The sequence below is a fragment of the Lissotriton vulgaris genome, chromosome 3_1, assembly GCF_964263255.1.
Source record: "Lissotriton vulgaris chromosome 3_1, aLisVul1.2, whole genome shotgun sequence".
NCBI lineage: Eukaryota > Metazoa > Chordata > Amphibia > Caudata > Salamandridae > Lissotriton > Lissotriton vulgaris.
Genome location: NC_141689.1, coordinates 1,893,619,535 through 1,893,635,099, shown reverse-complemented (window position 1 = coordinate 1,893,635,099; position 15,565 = coordinate 1,893,619,535). Strand labels below are relative to the sequence as shown.

The window sequence follows — 15,565 nt, the reverse complement described above, 5'->3', positions numbered from 1 at the left end:
AAAAGGGGACAACCCTGAGCTAGTTTGTACCGTGGTTCTATAGGACCAGACTGCCTTCTGCACTTGAACTTTCCAATCTAGCTTTTTACTGACAGCAGCTTGTATAACGCCTTTAATTACCCTGTTGAACCTTTCCACGGTACCATTACCACTAGGGTTGTACAAGGCGGTTGTCTTGTGTTTCACGCCACATTTCTCAAAATACGCGCGGGCTATGTGTGATAAAAACTGTACCCCATTGTCAGTGAGTATACAAACCGGTAAACCCTCCATAACAAAGATTTTGTCCAAAAACCTTAAGACACTAGAAGTATCCGCTTTGTCCACAAACTTCACTATTGGCCATTTAGAGAATAAATCAATAGCCACCAATCCAAATTCCTTATGCTCCCCAATGGGCCCAATGATGTCCATAGCAATGGTTTCCCACGGAAGTTCAGGGATCAACCCCTCACTCATGCTAGGCTTTAGGGTTTTAAGAGTTTTGTCCGCAGAATTGCAAACGTTACAACTTCTTACAAACATTTCTGTGTCCTTGTCCACACCAGGCCACCAAAACATACCTTTCACCATGATCTTGTTTCTTCCAATACCAAAGTGCCCTTCATGACAAAGCTCTAAAATTTTCCTCCTTAAGGAACTTGGAGGGATAACCCTGTCACCTCTGAATAATAAATCTTTCTCTAGTGATAACTCCATTCTTACCTCCCAATACGCTCTAAAATTTCCTTCTAAGGAACTTTGTTTAGGCCAACCAGAACAGATGTACTCCTTAATTTTTTTGAGTTCAATATCCTTGTCCTGTTCTTCCATCCATACTTTATTGCTAATGGCAGGGGCACCAGAATCGTGAACCAAGGCAATGCTAACGTTACCCCATGGATCGTCATCACACTCTTCTAAAGGGGACGGTAATCTGGACAGGCAATCAGCAATAATGTTATCTCTACCCGGTAAATAAACCATTTTATAAATGAACTCACACATTCGCATCGACAACCTTGCCATTCTAGCTGAAGCCCCAGAAATGCCCTCTGATGATAGAATCTTAACCAAAGGACGATGATCTGTTCTAATGGTCACCGGTTTCCCCCACACGAAAGCCCTAAAATGCTCAAGAGCCCATGCGCACGCCAACGCCTCTCTTTCAATGATGGGGTATCTTGTTTCAGATGGGGAAAGTGCTCTGGACGCAAACAGGATTATGGTCTCCTTACCTCTTCCATTTACTTGGGACAACACAGCCCCGATCCCTTTGTCACTAGCATCCGTAGTTAACAAACAATTAGCGTTGGGGTCAAAACTAGATAAGGCATTGACACTTTGTAGCTCAACTTTGATCCTATCAAACTCTTCCTGACACTCTTTTGTCCAGACAAATTTGACATTTTTTTTTAAAAGACTCCGAATATGGAACACCTTTGATGCAAAATCTTTTACAAATTTGGCACAATATTCCGCCATTCCCAGAAAGGTCCTTATCTCCTCTTTTGTGTTTGGTGTGCATGAATTTACAATGTTTTCTATCAAAGCTGGTTTGGGCTTTACCCCCTCCTCGCTAATAATATGTCCCAAATATGACACACTTCTTTTGCAAAATTTGCACTTTGACAACTCTACCGTAAGTCCAGCATCATCCAATACTTTTAAAACCTGTCTCAATTTCTTATCATGCTCTTCTTTATCTTTTGCGGCTACTAAAATGTCATCCTGGAAGAAAGCAATCATGTTTAATTCCCCTAGAAGTTTATACATCAATTTTTGAAATACAGCCGCAGCTGATGCCAGCCCAAAAGGCATACGTCTAAATTGGTAACTCCCAAAAGGTGTGACAAAAGCCGTTAGATGTCTTGATCTACTCTCCAACACAATCTGATGATATGCAGCAGATAGATCTATGGTTGAAAACCATGTGGCACCTTTGAAAGAAGCAACCATCTCATTAATTTTAGGTAAAGGGAATTTCTCAACAATGATGTTATTATTGAGATGGCGCAGGTCGATGCATAAACGGATTTTTCCGTTGGGTTTTCGTGCTACAACGATGGGACTGATCCATTCCGAGGCTTCCACCTCCTCAATTATACCTTTAGCTAGCAAACCTTGTAGTTCGCTTTTTACCTCATCTCTTATCAGCATTGGAATCGGCCTAACCTTGTGAACCTTTGGCTCGGCATTTGCCTTAAGTAGTATTCTATGTTCAAACCCTTTCAATTTGCCCAAAACTGTACCAAAAACTCCTGGAAATTCCTTGCTCAACGTATCACTCAACTTGCTTTCATCATCCACCACCAACACCTTTTCTTCACTATTTGGGTCTAAAATTATGCTTAAACTCTTCTGGTCCCACCATCCCAAAACTGATGGTCCAGTTTTGGATATATACAATTTCCCTCTTGTAGTTCTTCCTTTAAATACGAATGTGAGCCATCTGTAACCCAGCACCTCAATTCTTTTCCCGGTGTAACCTACAGGGCAAATGTCTGAGCATTTTAATTGATCACCAATCTTACCCACAAAGAATTCTTTCCAAACATCTTCATTTACAATTGTGTAAGGTGATCCTGAGTCTGCGTAAACCTCTATCACCACACCCCCTAAAGATACCTTACATAAAGGTTTCCCTTCCAACGCTTCATCTGAAATATTGATGACATAATTGCCTCTCACATTCTTTACCCAATCTAAATTCTCCTCCTCATCCTCCACCACTGTCTCCTCTTCATCCCAAACATACTTCACATTACTACGTTTGCGGCACATTTTTGAGAAATGTCCTAACAAACCACAAATACTACATTTCTTATTAATGGCCGGGCAAGCTCTGCTAAATGCCAAATGTTCCTTGCTATCACACCGATAGCATCTTCTTTCTTCTCCTTTAACATCTTTTTTCTGAAACCTGTTAGGTTGAGTGTTCCATCTCCCCTGCGAACCTTGTTGGAACCTTGATTGAGTCTTATTGTGTGGTAAAATTTTACAAACTGCACTAGATGTTTTATCATGCTCAGTCTCTTTTACCACAGAAGAACATCTTCCCGACATTTCCGCCTTCCTCATAATAGCTAAAACATCTTCCAAAGGAGCATCGCCATTTACCCAAAGTCTGTCTTGTAACGTCGAATTGTTATTATGCATCACTAGTTGATCCCGAATCAGTTCATCATTTAAAGTTCCAAATTTACAGTCTATTGCTAACTTCTTCAATTCGTCCACCCATTCGTCAACTGTCTCTGTTTTATTTTGTTTTCTTTGGAAAAACTTATGTCTCGTTACCCCTATACACACTTTGGGTGCGAAATATTTGTCCATGTTCTTTATGCAATTCTCAAAAACATCTAGGTTCGCGTCCTCAACCTTGTTCATGCGTGAATGTGTTTTTAAACCTATAGCCCCTAGGGAATGTAACAAGATTCTCTTCTTCTGTTCAGGTTTCATTTTCTTTTCTTCATCAATTGCCTCCACGTAATTGATAAAGTATTCTTTCCACTCAATCCATTTAATTTCTGGTTGGGTACCAGTGGCCCAAAATGGTTGTGGTGCACTAATTGTAAAATTTTGTTGTGCCATCCTTTGTTCACTATGTGTGTTATTTCCACTGTTATCACTACTGTTATTTTCTCCAGTATCACCACTCTCCATATATCCAATGCCAAAATATATATATATATTTTTTTTTTTAGACTGGTCAAACACGTAAATTATTTTCCTTTATATTGTGTCCCCCGACCTTCTCACCTGTATTCTTCTTTAATGCGGTAAAATGTTCCGCGGTGCACCTCGGTGCTTGTACTCCCAATGCCTGTATTCCTTCGTAAAGGTAAGTACTCGATTTTCTGCTACGAAGTACTTTATTCAACCTTCACTAAGATGGCCGCCACGTAGTGTTACGCTGCGTGAACAGCGTGATACGTCACTTCCTGCCGAGTATTGATTCACTTCCAGGCAGTGATTGTTGTGCGCGTCCTTCACTCGCGCCTTAATGGAACTTCAGGGAGATTTGAAAGACGCATCGCGTCTAACAGCAAGTAAGATGCTTTTTTCTTTAAACAACGATCAAATGAGTCATAAAATTCCTTTTAAGCGAGTCGCTTACCGCAGGGTAGAGTTTTCCCCTCGGAACACGCAAATCACATCAAAATCTGTCCGCTGATAACGCTAGTCCATCGAAGTCTCCAAATTTTTATGGCCAGTACTTGCACGGTTTCATGGGTTCTCCGATCGTCGCCAATTGTAATGAAGGGTTCAGGCAGATTCGTAGAAGTAGAATATATATTTAATAAGCAAGCAATAAATACAGGTGAGGGCCAGGGTGCATCCACAATCTCCAGCACAGCTCTCCAACTGTCCTGGCCAAGTCCCCAAGGATCTACACATACATTCTAACATCCTACATTCTAACTAACACACACACGAGCCTTAAAGGGGAAAGCACAACATAACACTGATGATATTGGATATGGATAGGCAACCACAATGTATGTACAGGCATCAACCACAAATCAACAGATGGAACTTATAATTGACAGCCCAGGTAGACCTCAGGCTTCCCAGGTGGACCACTGAAAGGACAAAATATGCGGTCTAGAAAACTATGGGCCAGAGATTACTGCATAAATGTTAGTCTTTGCAACTTCGTGTTCATTTTATTTTGTCTGTAAGTCAAAAACTATTTTTTGGCGCAAAGAGTACCAGCATAGCAGAAAGAAAAGGTCACACGGTGAAGCAACATTTAGAGGAGTAAGCGTCCTTTTAAAAGTCTTGTTTGTTTGAATGTACTGGAGTTGGACACATATCTAATTATATTGACCTGTGTATTCAGTTTAAAGTTTAACACTCCTTCAGCAACACAAAGGACAAACATTGCACAACAGCACTGCCACCAGGACAATTACTTAAGCTACTTCTTGACACAATGACTGACTTCAGAGGGCTGAACACGCAACAATTACAATACCTGCGGTTTAGTGCACTCCTGTGAGCCAAAATGAAATGAATGCCATAGAGAAGGAAAAGAAAAAATGAACATCATCAGACATGCGGTTAATAAAATATTCAATCAACATGAAGATAATGGCAAAATAACATTGGGCTCTTCACAGCCCACGCAGGCTGGTGCACGAGAGACATGTTTGTAAACTAGTCTGTTCAATTTGTAAAGTATTTTGAATTCTATAGAGCCGGCTGTAAGGAATTAATATGCTGTTGTCACTCAGTTTTGATATAAACCAAAAACAAACCATGAAATATAATTCATACTTTTTTAGTTTTTTTTGTTGTTTTTTTTCTCCATAAACATGCATATTAAATCTTTATTCTGGAAGGCAGTCATTTCAACCCCAAAATCAATTTACGTTTAGTCTTTGCCTAAAGTAATGGAAAATGCATACCTAAATATAAATCCTCTGACATGAAGGTTTAATCAGGAGCAGAAGAATGGTACAGCGTGCACACTGCACTGCAGCAGTGACTCCAATAATGAAACACGTTATTACAAACTATAAGTCCTGAAGCAACTCTGAATGCCTGACCCTTTTGACCACTACAGACTTCTGGAAACAAGCATTGACAAAGCCAATAGGTTTTGTTGTTGAGACCCACTGGCTTTACCAATGCCTTTTGGCAAAGCAATACAACATTGGCAAAAAGCCTTTTTTTTTGCTAATGCTGTGATACATGGGAAAAGAAAATATGCAACAGCAGCTATGTCATTTTCTTAGCAAGCCCGCGATTGAAGATATATGCACACGCAAGCATCATCATGCAAGAACACCTGTGTGCCATTTTTTTAAATTTACCAGGCTAAGCTGGATCGGTAAATTAAAAAAATGAAATAAAAGTAGCGTGAAAGTACTTTGTTTTTTAAAGTGCAGGGGTTTTGGTGTCTGGCACTCCCCAAATAAAGAGAGAACCACTCAATGGAGCTGTGGGTGGATTTGTGCTGATGAGGGGTAATAAAAGCCAGGTTAGGGAAGGGAAAAGAAGAACACAAGAGCAACACCGAGGGAGGGGTCAGGAGCACACAAGGGAAAGAGCAACACAGGGATGACGGGAGAACCATATAAGGATGAGCACAAAAACAAGCGAGCTGGAGAAGCACAAGAGAGAAAGGGCACCACACGAGGAAGAGAAAAGCATGGAACGTAGAGAAGGGGGAGAAAAACACGAGGAAAAAAGCTAGAAAATACAGCTACTCTCATGAAGTGCTTAACCAAAAGGAAATAATATAGTTCCTTAGAAGAAAGCAGTGAAAGGATACAAACCAGCCAATCAACAGGATATAAATGAGGCTATGAGCTTGGGGAGGGGCAAACACAAGAGGAAGGCTAGCCAACAAATAAGAAGCAAGCAAATGAAAGGGACTATAAAGTCAGCTAATGATAAGCAATGGGCGGGCTCTAATCCTCACTGTAGGTTCTTGTAAGCCCACAATATGTCTCTTACGACCAGATAGCTTGCACTGGCTGGTAGAAAAGACTAAAATAAGTTGAACCAAAATCTGTCCACCGAGATAGGATCCTGCAGCAGTGCTACATCTGGTAGATCCCCTCACCTACGTTCAATCATACGGGCTAAGAGATCTAGAATAAGGGTGTGTCAATAATTAAAAAAATGCCTAAGGGCTTTGAGATCTGGAGCCAGTTTACCACTTCAGGGAAGTGTTCCACTGCATCTGTGCGCACCTTGGGAACAAGAGGTAGCTATATACCTAAGCGAATTTGTTCATTCAGAATAAGTCCATGTACTGGAAAGAGTGTACCAGGGGAAATGCATAGTGGTGGTTGAAACTGCCTATGGGGGAGGCTCTGCAGGAAACCCAACAACCCTTGAGTGGGACCCTCGGGCCTCCTTGTCAAAATTTCCTCTGTAAGTGTAAGCCCGGTCTGCTTTTGGCAGGAGCAATTGCAACCCCTTACCCCAGTAATGTGCTTACTGGGATACTTTGTGCCCTGTGCACTCCCTGCTGTTAAGCAGGTTCTAGATACATGGCTCTCTCATTACCTATTTCAGGCTGATTCAGAAAATAAATTCTAGGCCACACAGAATCAAGCAACACTTTTTACCTTCAACTGCCTGACCTTTCCTCCACAAACATACCCTTACAGCCACCAGAACATCAACCTTCATACCGCAACCCTCTGTTTCTCCCAATGAAATATCATGCACCATGACTCCTGCCCACTGAATTTTAAGATCCATGTTGGGAACCTTGTGAGCAATGTATATGAGACTGAGTTGGAGTGGAGTGGGCTTTTGGAAACACTGGACCCGTTAGGAGCATGTGTGCAGTACAAACTCTCCTGGTTTTGAATTTTTCATCCCAATGAACACTTAGAGTGGTTCAGCCACCCTCCAACAACCCTAACACCCCTTACTTACCTTGGTTACCAACAAATAGATATCAGCTCATATGGGATATCACTTGGTTGAGTCTTCCTTTTCAGTCATTGTGCAGTAAGAACATCACAGCTACTGGGAAGTACAGATTCAAGATGGTAAAGTGAGGATGAATGATAATTTAGATTGGCATTTGTCCCAAATATAATCAGTTGTATTTTTCGAATTGTTCCACTGGAGATACTTCAAGATCATCAGCAGGTCTGAGAAAAGTTGGTTTATAACTTAGTGTCATCTTAATATGACTGGGTGGCTACCTCTGCATTTTTTTTAAATGGCAAATATAAGAGCCATAAGACTAGTCAGAATGGAGACAGCTTTTCCACTTCACAATCAGGGAATGCTTCCTTGGATACGTAGGGGCGTGAGGAGACTTTGCAGAGACCGGTTACGCAGGAAGATTTTTGGTATGATAAAGAAGCAGCAGCTGTTACATTTGTGTGACAAAAAAAATCAATCACTACCATAATAAATATCTCTCGACAGTACAATGTACAACTTAATACATACATACATATATATATATATATATATATATATATATATATATATATATATATATATATACACACACAAGACACCCCTCTTCACACGAAAGAAAGCAGAGGCCACAAAGGGGAACACCAACGAATCTGTTAATTTACAGGATGTGGCGAGTGCATTTCGGCATGTTTGTGCCTTCTTCAGCGCCCAAGCAGTCAGAATGCTGTCCTTTGCGCATATGTGCGTCTTGCCACTTATTTGGAGATCCAAACAAGCTCCGCCCCCAACGAAGATGTCAGCACACCTGTTGCTAATCCTGTGATTTTCCTTGGACTGCAGGACCCAGAATGCACTTTGGAGCTTTCAGGTAAGTTGTGAATGGGGGAAATTCTGCCAAGTGGTAGCGCTTAATGCAGGACACTGGGCAAAGTTTTAAACAATTTTCCTGCTTGAAATACAAGTAAAAACAGCCTCCTCGGGTCCCCAACTGCTCCAGCCTTGAATGTTCTGGAATCCTTTCAGTGGGGGCAGATAGGCAATGCCCGCCGCCCTGCATGAGGTTGAATACCTCAATACCATCTGCTTTTCCTCCCAATATATATATATATATATATATATATATATATATATATATATATATATATATATATATATATATATATATATATATATATATACATACATACATATATATATATATATATATATACACATATATATATATTCATATATATATATATATATATATACACATACACACACACAAAAACACACACATATATATATATATATATATATTTTTTTTTTTTTAACTTAAGTTAGAGACACCAGTCACAAAGACACGTGAAAGAAGATGACTAGAAGGTAAAGGGGGCATTCACACTAATCAACAAATTTTGGGGAAAAGACAAAAAATAAATTACACTATGTTTTTAAATGAATCCACCCCTGGCAGCCATTAGAATGAATGGAAATAAGTAAGGACACACTGCAGCTGACGCATTTTCACATTCAATGAAGACCTTCAAAGAATCCCAAAAATGAGAGAAACAACCCACGCGATAATGAAATCTAAAAGGCTACAGACTTCTGTCTTGCCTTTTTTATTTATAGATATTTACTTTTACAAGCATACACTTTATTAGAAGTAAATATCATACTGAAACCTGCTATGTTACTGTATTGATTTTATGAAGCATTTCTTGTTGCACATGCTGAGGCCCATTCACTTTCATTACTAAAATGAATGCCGCCTGAAGGGGCAAATGTGTGTTACACAGCCAGATCACTTCATAATATTACAGATACCATACTTAAGTTTCCAAGCGAGAACGAAGAATGGGATGCTTCTGTGTGAAGCTTTCGGTCTAGCGTTCTCTCCCTTAAGATTCAGACTGCCCTAACATTCTCTACCCATACCTTCAAATGGTACATCGTGGTTGTCCACCGAGCCACAACTGGCCTACTTCATCACATCCTGCCCCAATGGTTCGCAACTAGGAAAAAAAACAGCCAAAAAGTGCTAAGAAAAAAGCTCCAAAAACCTCTCATCAGATAAGCCTCTTGCATAGGAGCCAAGCCGATGCCTCTCTCACTTAAATATTCTTCAAACCACAGTCCGGGCCCTCTGTGTTATCACATGCAGAAGAGGACTATGCATTGTTGACCAGCCTCTCAGACTCCACTCTGGAAGTCGTCCTACACATCTCAGACCATCTGATCATCAAGCAGGGGAAATATAAACACATTTCACCCACCCAACAAACAATACTGGCTCCCCACCCACCTGCGTCCTAGCAAGCAGTCTCATTAAGATGTGCAACCTGGTCAACAAGACAGCCCGCAAACAAACCTATCAAAAGCAACGTCTCTAGCACAGGCAGCACTTGTAGGACCTGCCTAGAGATCAAAACAACTCTCAAAGAAAGCATGTGGAAGCAGGCTCTCCTGTTATGTGCGCCAAAACGGAGAAATGATCAAACCTTTATTATGCTCTTTAAAACCCTAAAAGTATTTCTAATCTTCACTGTTCACCAGTCATGTAGGGACGGACTCCTGTATGCAATTCAACACACCCCCTTTCCATGTTTTTCCCGTGACTCCTACAGGCTCCTCGAAATCACATTCTGCGTTATGTATGTTTGCATGTTCTAAAATACTGCAGAGACAGCATTTATTAAGGAGGCGCAAGAAGACTTATCCAACAGATTCATTTTTATCCTAGACTGACATTTTGGACCCATGCAGACAGTCTGAAAACCTACAAGAATGAAAACGAAACATTTTGGTGTACAAGAATATTCTGATTTCTACTGAGAGATTCCACACAATTTGAGTATATTTTATTTAGGTTTTTTGTATAGCACTTTGCCACAAACTGGTTAAAAGCTATGGATACATCAAAAAGTACTGTTTTGGGGCAATAATAATTCAGAATATCTAACGTTTGGACATTATGAGCAGGACAAACAATTGGGCAAAAGCAAAGGAGTGGACAAAGTACTTTCACCACATAATGTATGTTTGAGCGCAAGTTGAGTAGGCTTATTGCATGATGGGTCAGGAGAACTCTAACCATACCTCTCAGTAAATTAACCTTTGCTAAAACAGACTGAATAAACTAAAGAGAAATTGTCACCGCAATCCCACATGCCATAAACATCCTAAGACAGCTATGCCACTCGTTCTCCTCTACTATGCTAAGAAAAAGTCCTTTTCGTAACATCTTTATAAAAGTCCAATACCTAGCACTCAGAGAAAGAAGCACTCGACTATGTTCCACAATTTTTTTTCATCCAAAATTATAAGCGTAGGGCTGCCATTGCCTATCTAAGCTTGCGATTTTAGTCTTGACTCAACCCAGAAACTTATTCCAGGCTCTCTGTGCTAAGCATGCAAACGAAAGAGCAGATGGTGACATCCAGATGAACAAAGAGGCTTGGATTCTTTTAAATATTAAATCCAGTTATGCTTTATCTGTAAATACACAAAATTGAACTATTTACTCAAGTAAATGTACCATGATCACTGAAAAATAAATATGGAGTATATTCTAATAACGAACAAATTTACCTTGAAAGAATAAAAAAAATCTGATTAAGCAAAAAAAACACATCTTTCTTTTTTAAACAAGGCGTTCTAGAAAAGTAAAACAAAGTAGAAGTGTGACAAATTTATTTTTAGGCAAAAATTGTATGCTATCTCGAGGGAGCAGAAGAAAAAAGAGCAGCAGCTATGTGTTGACATAGAAGAAGAGAAGGCAAGAACCAGGTGAACACTGGAACCAGTTCCATGTGGAAGAGATGAGGCAAGAAGGGATGCTCACTAATTACCCAAAAGAGGAAGAAGAGGGGAGCTGCAGGTGGGCGAACTGAAACATGTACTGCTAACTCAAGCAGAAGAACAAGGGAAGAGGAGAAGAGCAGAGGATCAAGAGGTACATGGGAGAGCGATAGAAAGACAGGGGTATAGCAGACCCCAAAAGTAATAAAGCATAGGAGGCCGAAAACAGCAAGGACACAGCATAAGCGCTACACACCAAAGGGAGGAAGAGGGTAGTTGTAAAAAAATGGATCCAGGTGGAAAGTGAAGAGAACCAGAGATGACTGAAGATGTAGAACCCAGCAAAAGGGGAAAGGGGATATTGGGAATTACCCACTGGATCACTTGTTTAAAAAATACAAGGATAGTCAAATTAAAAAATATTTTGTTGTTTATGCCTCAATGTAAAGTACCACAAACCCTTCCTCAAAATTCAACATCAAGGAACAAAAATCTGCTTGTAGAGAGCAATTGTTATTTAGGGACTTGTAATTTTAATACGCATCACTGATTACTTGCACTTGTCTACTGTGCGAAAAAAGTACTAAGCATCTAATGTCTTTTCTTTATTCGTTTCAGGTATATTGGAGAAAAAAAGAAGCATTTGACTTGCATTTGCTGCTGTACAACATGCACAATAGATTAGGATAAGGGAAGACTCTGCTTTCATTTGGATGTGTTAAAAGCTATTACGGATTTTTATGGGAAATTAAGTGCAGCAAGTCGGACTGGCTGAGGTGCAAGTCAAGCAGTTGAAAGTTATTGTCAAAGACTGGACAGATATCAAGCAGCACACCGAATTTAGACTGAAACAGGAGGAGGCGAAACTTGCTTTTTAATCAACAAGTATTGTAAGTTGCTTTGTCTTTTACTAAGAGTTTGATATTTCTGTAAACTAACACCATAACAGGGAAAAAAGGAAATGTAAGCGTTGATCTCTTGACCATGGCGGCCAAATGACCCTCTAAGGGAAAACAGTTCATGCAGGGAGCTTACTGCCAAATAAAACTTCATCAGAATCTACCATGAGATTGGAGAAGGAAACAGTGGGATCCCAAACGGCAACGATGGTTCTTGCCACCTGTAGTTCGGATGATCGTGCTGTTTTAGAGTATGTTTACACAGTTACTTGAATAGAGCTCCACTCGCTGGGCCACCAAATGCCAGAATCAGAAGTAAATATGTAAATAGTGTTAAATGTATTCAAATATTATTCATGTATTTATTTTAAATATTCTGAAATATAATAATTGGATTTTAATATTATTCAGTGGGTGGATACGTCCAGCTCTATATGTGGTGAAGATAAATAGTTCAGAGTAGAAACACAATGTGGTAAGAGTTGACTTGAAATTTGGATACATCAACACACTTGTAAGCCTGCAGAACACCCTGGTAAGAGACTATATCCAGGGATTCTGTAATTCTACGTCAGGACTGGAGGCGAGGATTATGCCTTCGCTTTCTTCACTTTATTAACAGCAGCCACTCTATTGCATTTAATAAGAAAACTACAGTTCCCATGAATCACTGGGAAATCAGTTAAAACAAACAGACAATGCAATCAACAGTCCATGAATATCCAATCAGGGGGCAGAGTCTACAACATAGTCCTCTGTTCCTGTCAGTGCTGCTTCTTTCTTCGCTGCTCGCAGCTCAGATAAGTCCGCTACTTTTCCATTCTTGTAATAGCAAGTGTTTAACTTAGCTGGATGCAAGTTTTTCTTGCGTACTGTGTAAAGGTGAGGCTGCCAGACCGCGTATGCACTCCTATGGGCCTGGCTACTTTTACTGGTGCAAGGGAGAGTACAGAGTCCTCCTCCATCCATCTGGTGGTGCTTTGGTAGCACATTATTCTATAGCTACAAAAAATGTAGAAATTCCTGTCAGACTGGGCCCAGAATTGTGCGCTGCTTGCCTGAGGCTCCGCCGCCTCCTGGAGAGTTACGCCCCTTATAATAGGAGTCTGTACAGGCGGTCAATGTGCAATGCTATTCTTTATATGTGTTCTATATTATGTTATAAACATTTGGATAGCTTGTACAAAAAAGTGATGCCATTCATGATAAAATCAGAAAATACCAATAAAGATATTTAAACAAAAAAATAGAGGTCTGTACAGGCGGTATTTGCCTGAAAACAAAGGACTTGTGACGCCTTTTTCCAGCAAGGGTCGTTAGTGTGTGTCTATATCACGCCCCCTGGGGTCTTGATTTTAGCCCGTGAGGGTCTTCAGTGCCTTGAGGGGACACGCCTTCCAGGCAGGTCGTCCCCCTTTTTATTCAACAAGCACCAAGGGAGTGGTGTTCCCGGGGTTAGACCCATTTGAACATGCGGCTCCGCCCACCCATAACTTGCTGGCACCCTAGCTCCAAATATGCAGCGACCCACGCTGCCCATCCCTTTGAGACCCTCCTTCAGAGAACTTGTGTGTGCAGGTTAAAACTCACTGCAGTTCCCGCTTCCCCTGCTTGTTACTGTTTGCTTCCCACTGGTCAGTAGCTATGGAAGCTGAGTGCAACATTCAGGGGAATGGAGATTCCCTGGCTTTGTTCAATGGGATGAGGAATTTTATGAGGCAATGGATGTCTATCTATAGGGCTGTGGAGGTGGCTATAGGCCCCATGGAGCAGTGCTTGGCACAGCGGATTGCAACGAATGCGCAAGAATATCTAGTTTGCAGGACCACAAAGCCCCAGACCCTCTCCCTCCTGCCCAGTCCACGAATGCTGAGTCAGTCCCTGCCAAATGGCCCTGTGAGGTGGGGTTTGATCACGAAGCCTTTGCGCGCCTCTTAGAGCCTTTTCTGGCCCAAAGACAGCCTCCCCTGCCGTCCTTGAACTCAACTGGGCTTTTCTGAGGGTCCCCCTTCTCGAAAGTATCAAACTACGTGATGGGCACCTTTAGCCAAGGAAGCCAATAGTCGCCTAAAAGCCGAGTTTCCTCGTGCTTCTTTGGAGGGGAAGGTGGCCTGATTCCAGAATTGGACCCCAGAATGATCACCTTTCAGGGCAAATTCATGAAAGATCCCAAAAAGAGTTTAGACAGATCCTGGCAGGCATGACAGAATATGCTTCTGGATGGTATTGGCCCTCTAACTAAGACACTTGACATGGCAGAGGTTGCAAAGTCTTCAGGATCCTTAATCTCTCTAGAGGTCCTCTCAATTTGGGAACAGCGCACAATTGTTTTTTTATGGGCAATGCCAACAGCGCACTTTAAAACGGAGGGCATCCACCTCCTTCACGATGTCCTACGACCTTCAGACTGGATGGTCTGTCTGGATTTAAAAGATGCTTACTTGCCATACCGATTTTTCCACCTCACAGGTTGTTCCTCCAATTTATCTGGCGGCAACAGACTTTCCAATTCTCAACCCTGCTCTTCGGCCTCTCCTCCAGTTCTTGGTGCTTCACAAAGATGCTGCCACTAGTCGTGGAGTACCTTCAGGAGCAGGGGATCCACCTCATCATTTACCTCGACAATATCCTCCTCCTGGCCCAAGATCCTTGCAGCTGTCGGTCCAACTGCAGATGGCAGTCAACCTGTTTGCAAGCCTAGGCTTCATCATAAACAAAAAGAAATGACTCTATATCTTCCCAGAAAGCAATTTTTCTAGGTTTCATCAGAGACTGTACAAAGGTACTCTGAGCCTCCTTTCTCAAAAGGTGACCATGATTCAGGGCGTGCTTTGGAGAACGCTGGCCCAACAAAGGGTCTCTTTATGGAAGATTGTTTGCCTGGTAGGTCCCATCTTCAATCCAGAGCATTTTTCTGGGGCCCCTACACTAATTGGCCCTTTGTCGATTGAAAGCAACACACCTGTGGAAAGGGCTGACTTACTCCCAAGCGGTCATCAGACAAGGAGCGGGAGGAGATTCGTAGGTAGCTTTCCCAAGTGGAAGCATGGAACAGGAGAGGGATCTTTTGCTCTGCTCCAGACCCCGTTATAGAGTCCGGTGCCAGCAGGTCAGGATGGGGCGCACGCTGTGGAGCGTTCTCCACAGGAGGGATGTGGTCTCATCAAGAACAGAGATTGCACATCAACTGTATGGCGGTTTAACCATCACCGGGGGAACACTCGATCCAAGATACTCTCGGCTCTGGCAGCCAACTTTCAGCTCTGGCAATTCTGCCAAGATTATCAGATAACAGTCACAGAAGAATATCTTCCAGGTCAGGAGAACCAAGTGGTGAACTGGCAGTCTCGCCATTTCTGGGATTCCAGCCTTTGAAAACTCCACCCAGAGTTCTTTGCCAGCTTTCCGGAGTCATCAAAGGGGTCCCTTCTCTGTGGACTTGTTTACCTCCAGAGTGAACATCAACTGCCAAGGTTCTTCAGTTGGAGACCAGATCCTCTTAC

The 15,565-nt window shown here is 41.6% G+C and overlaps 1 protein-coding gene across 14 annotated transcripts in view; it reads right to left on the bottom strand.

Annotated features, from left to right (window-relative positions):
- Positions 1-15,565, bottom strand: part of RAPGEF2 (Rap guanine nucleotide exchange factor 2) — a 924,668-nt gene that overhangs the window by 415,443 nt on the left and 493,660 nt on the right. For 11 of the 14 annotated variants that reach the window (XM_086962364.1, XM_086962365.1, XM_086962376.1 and 8 more), the window contains exon 7: positions 4,958-4,975. The exons of the other annotated variants lie outside the window; for them this stretch is intronic. In XM_086962364.1, coding sequence (XP_086818490.1) covers positions 4,958-4,975 — 18 coding nt within the window. The remainder of the gene's footprint in view (positions 1-4,957; positions 4,976-15,565) is intronic. 14 annotated transcript variants of the gene reach the window in all.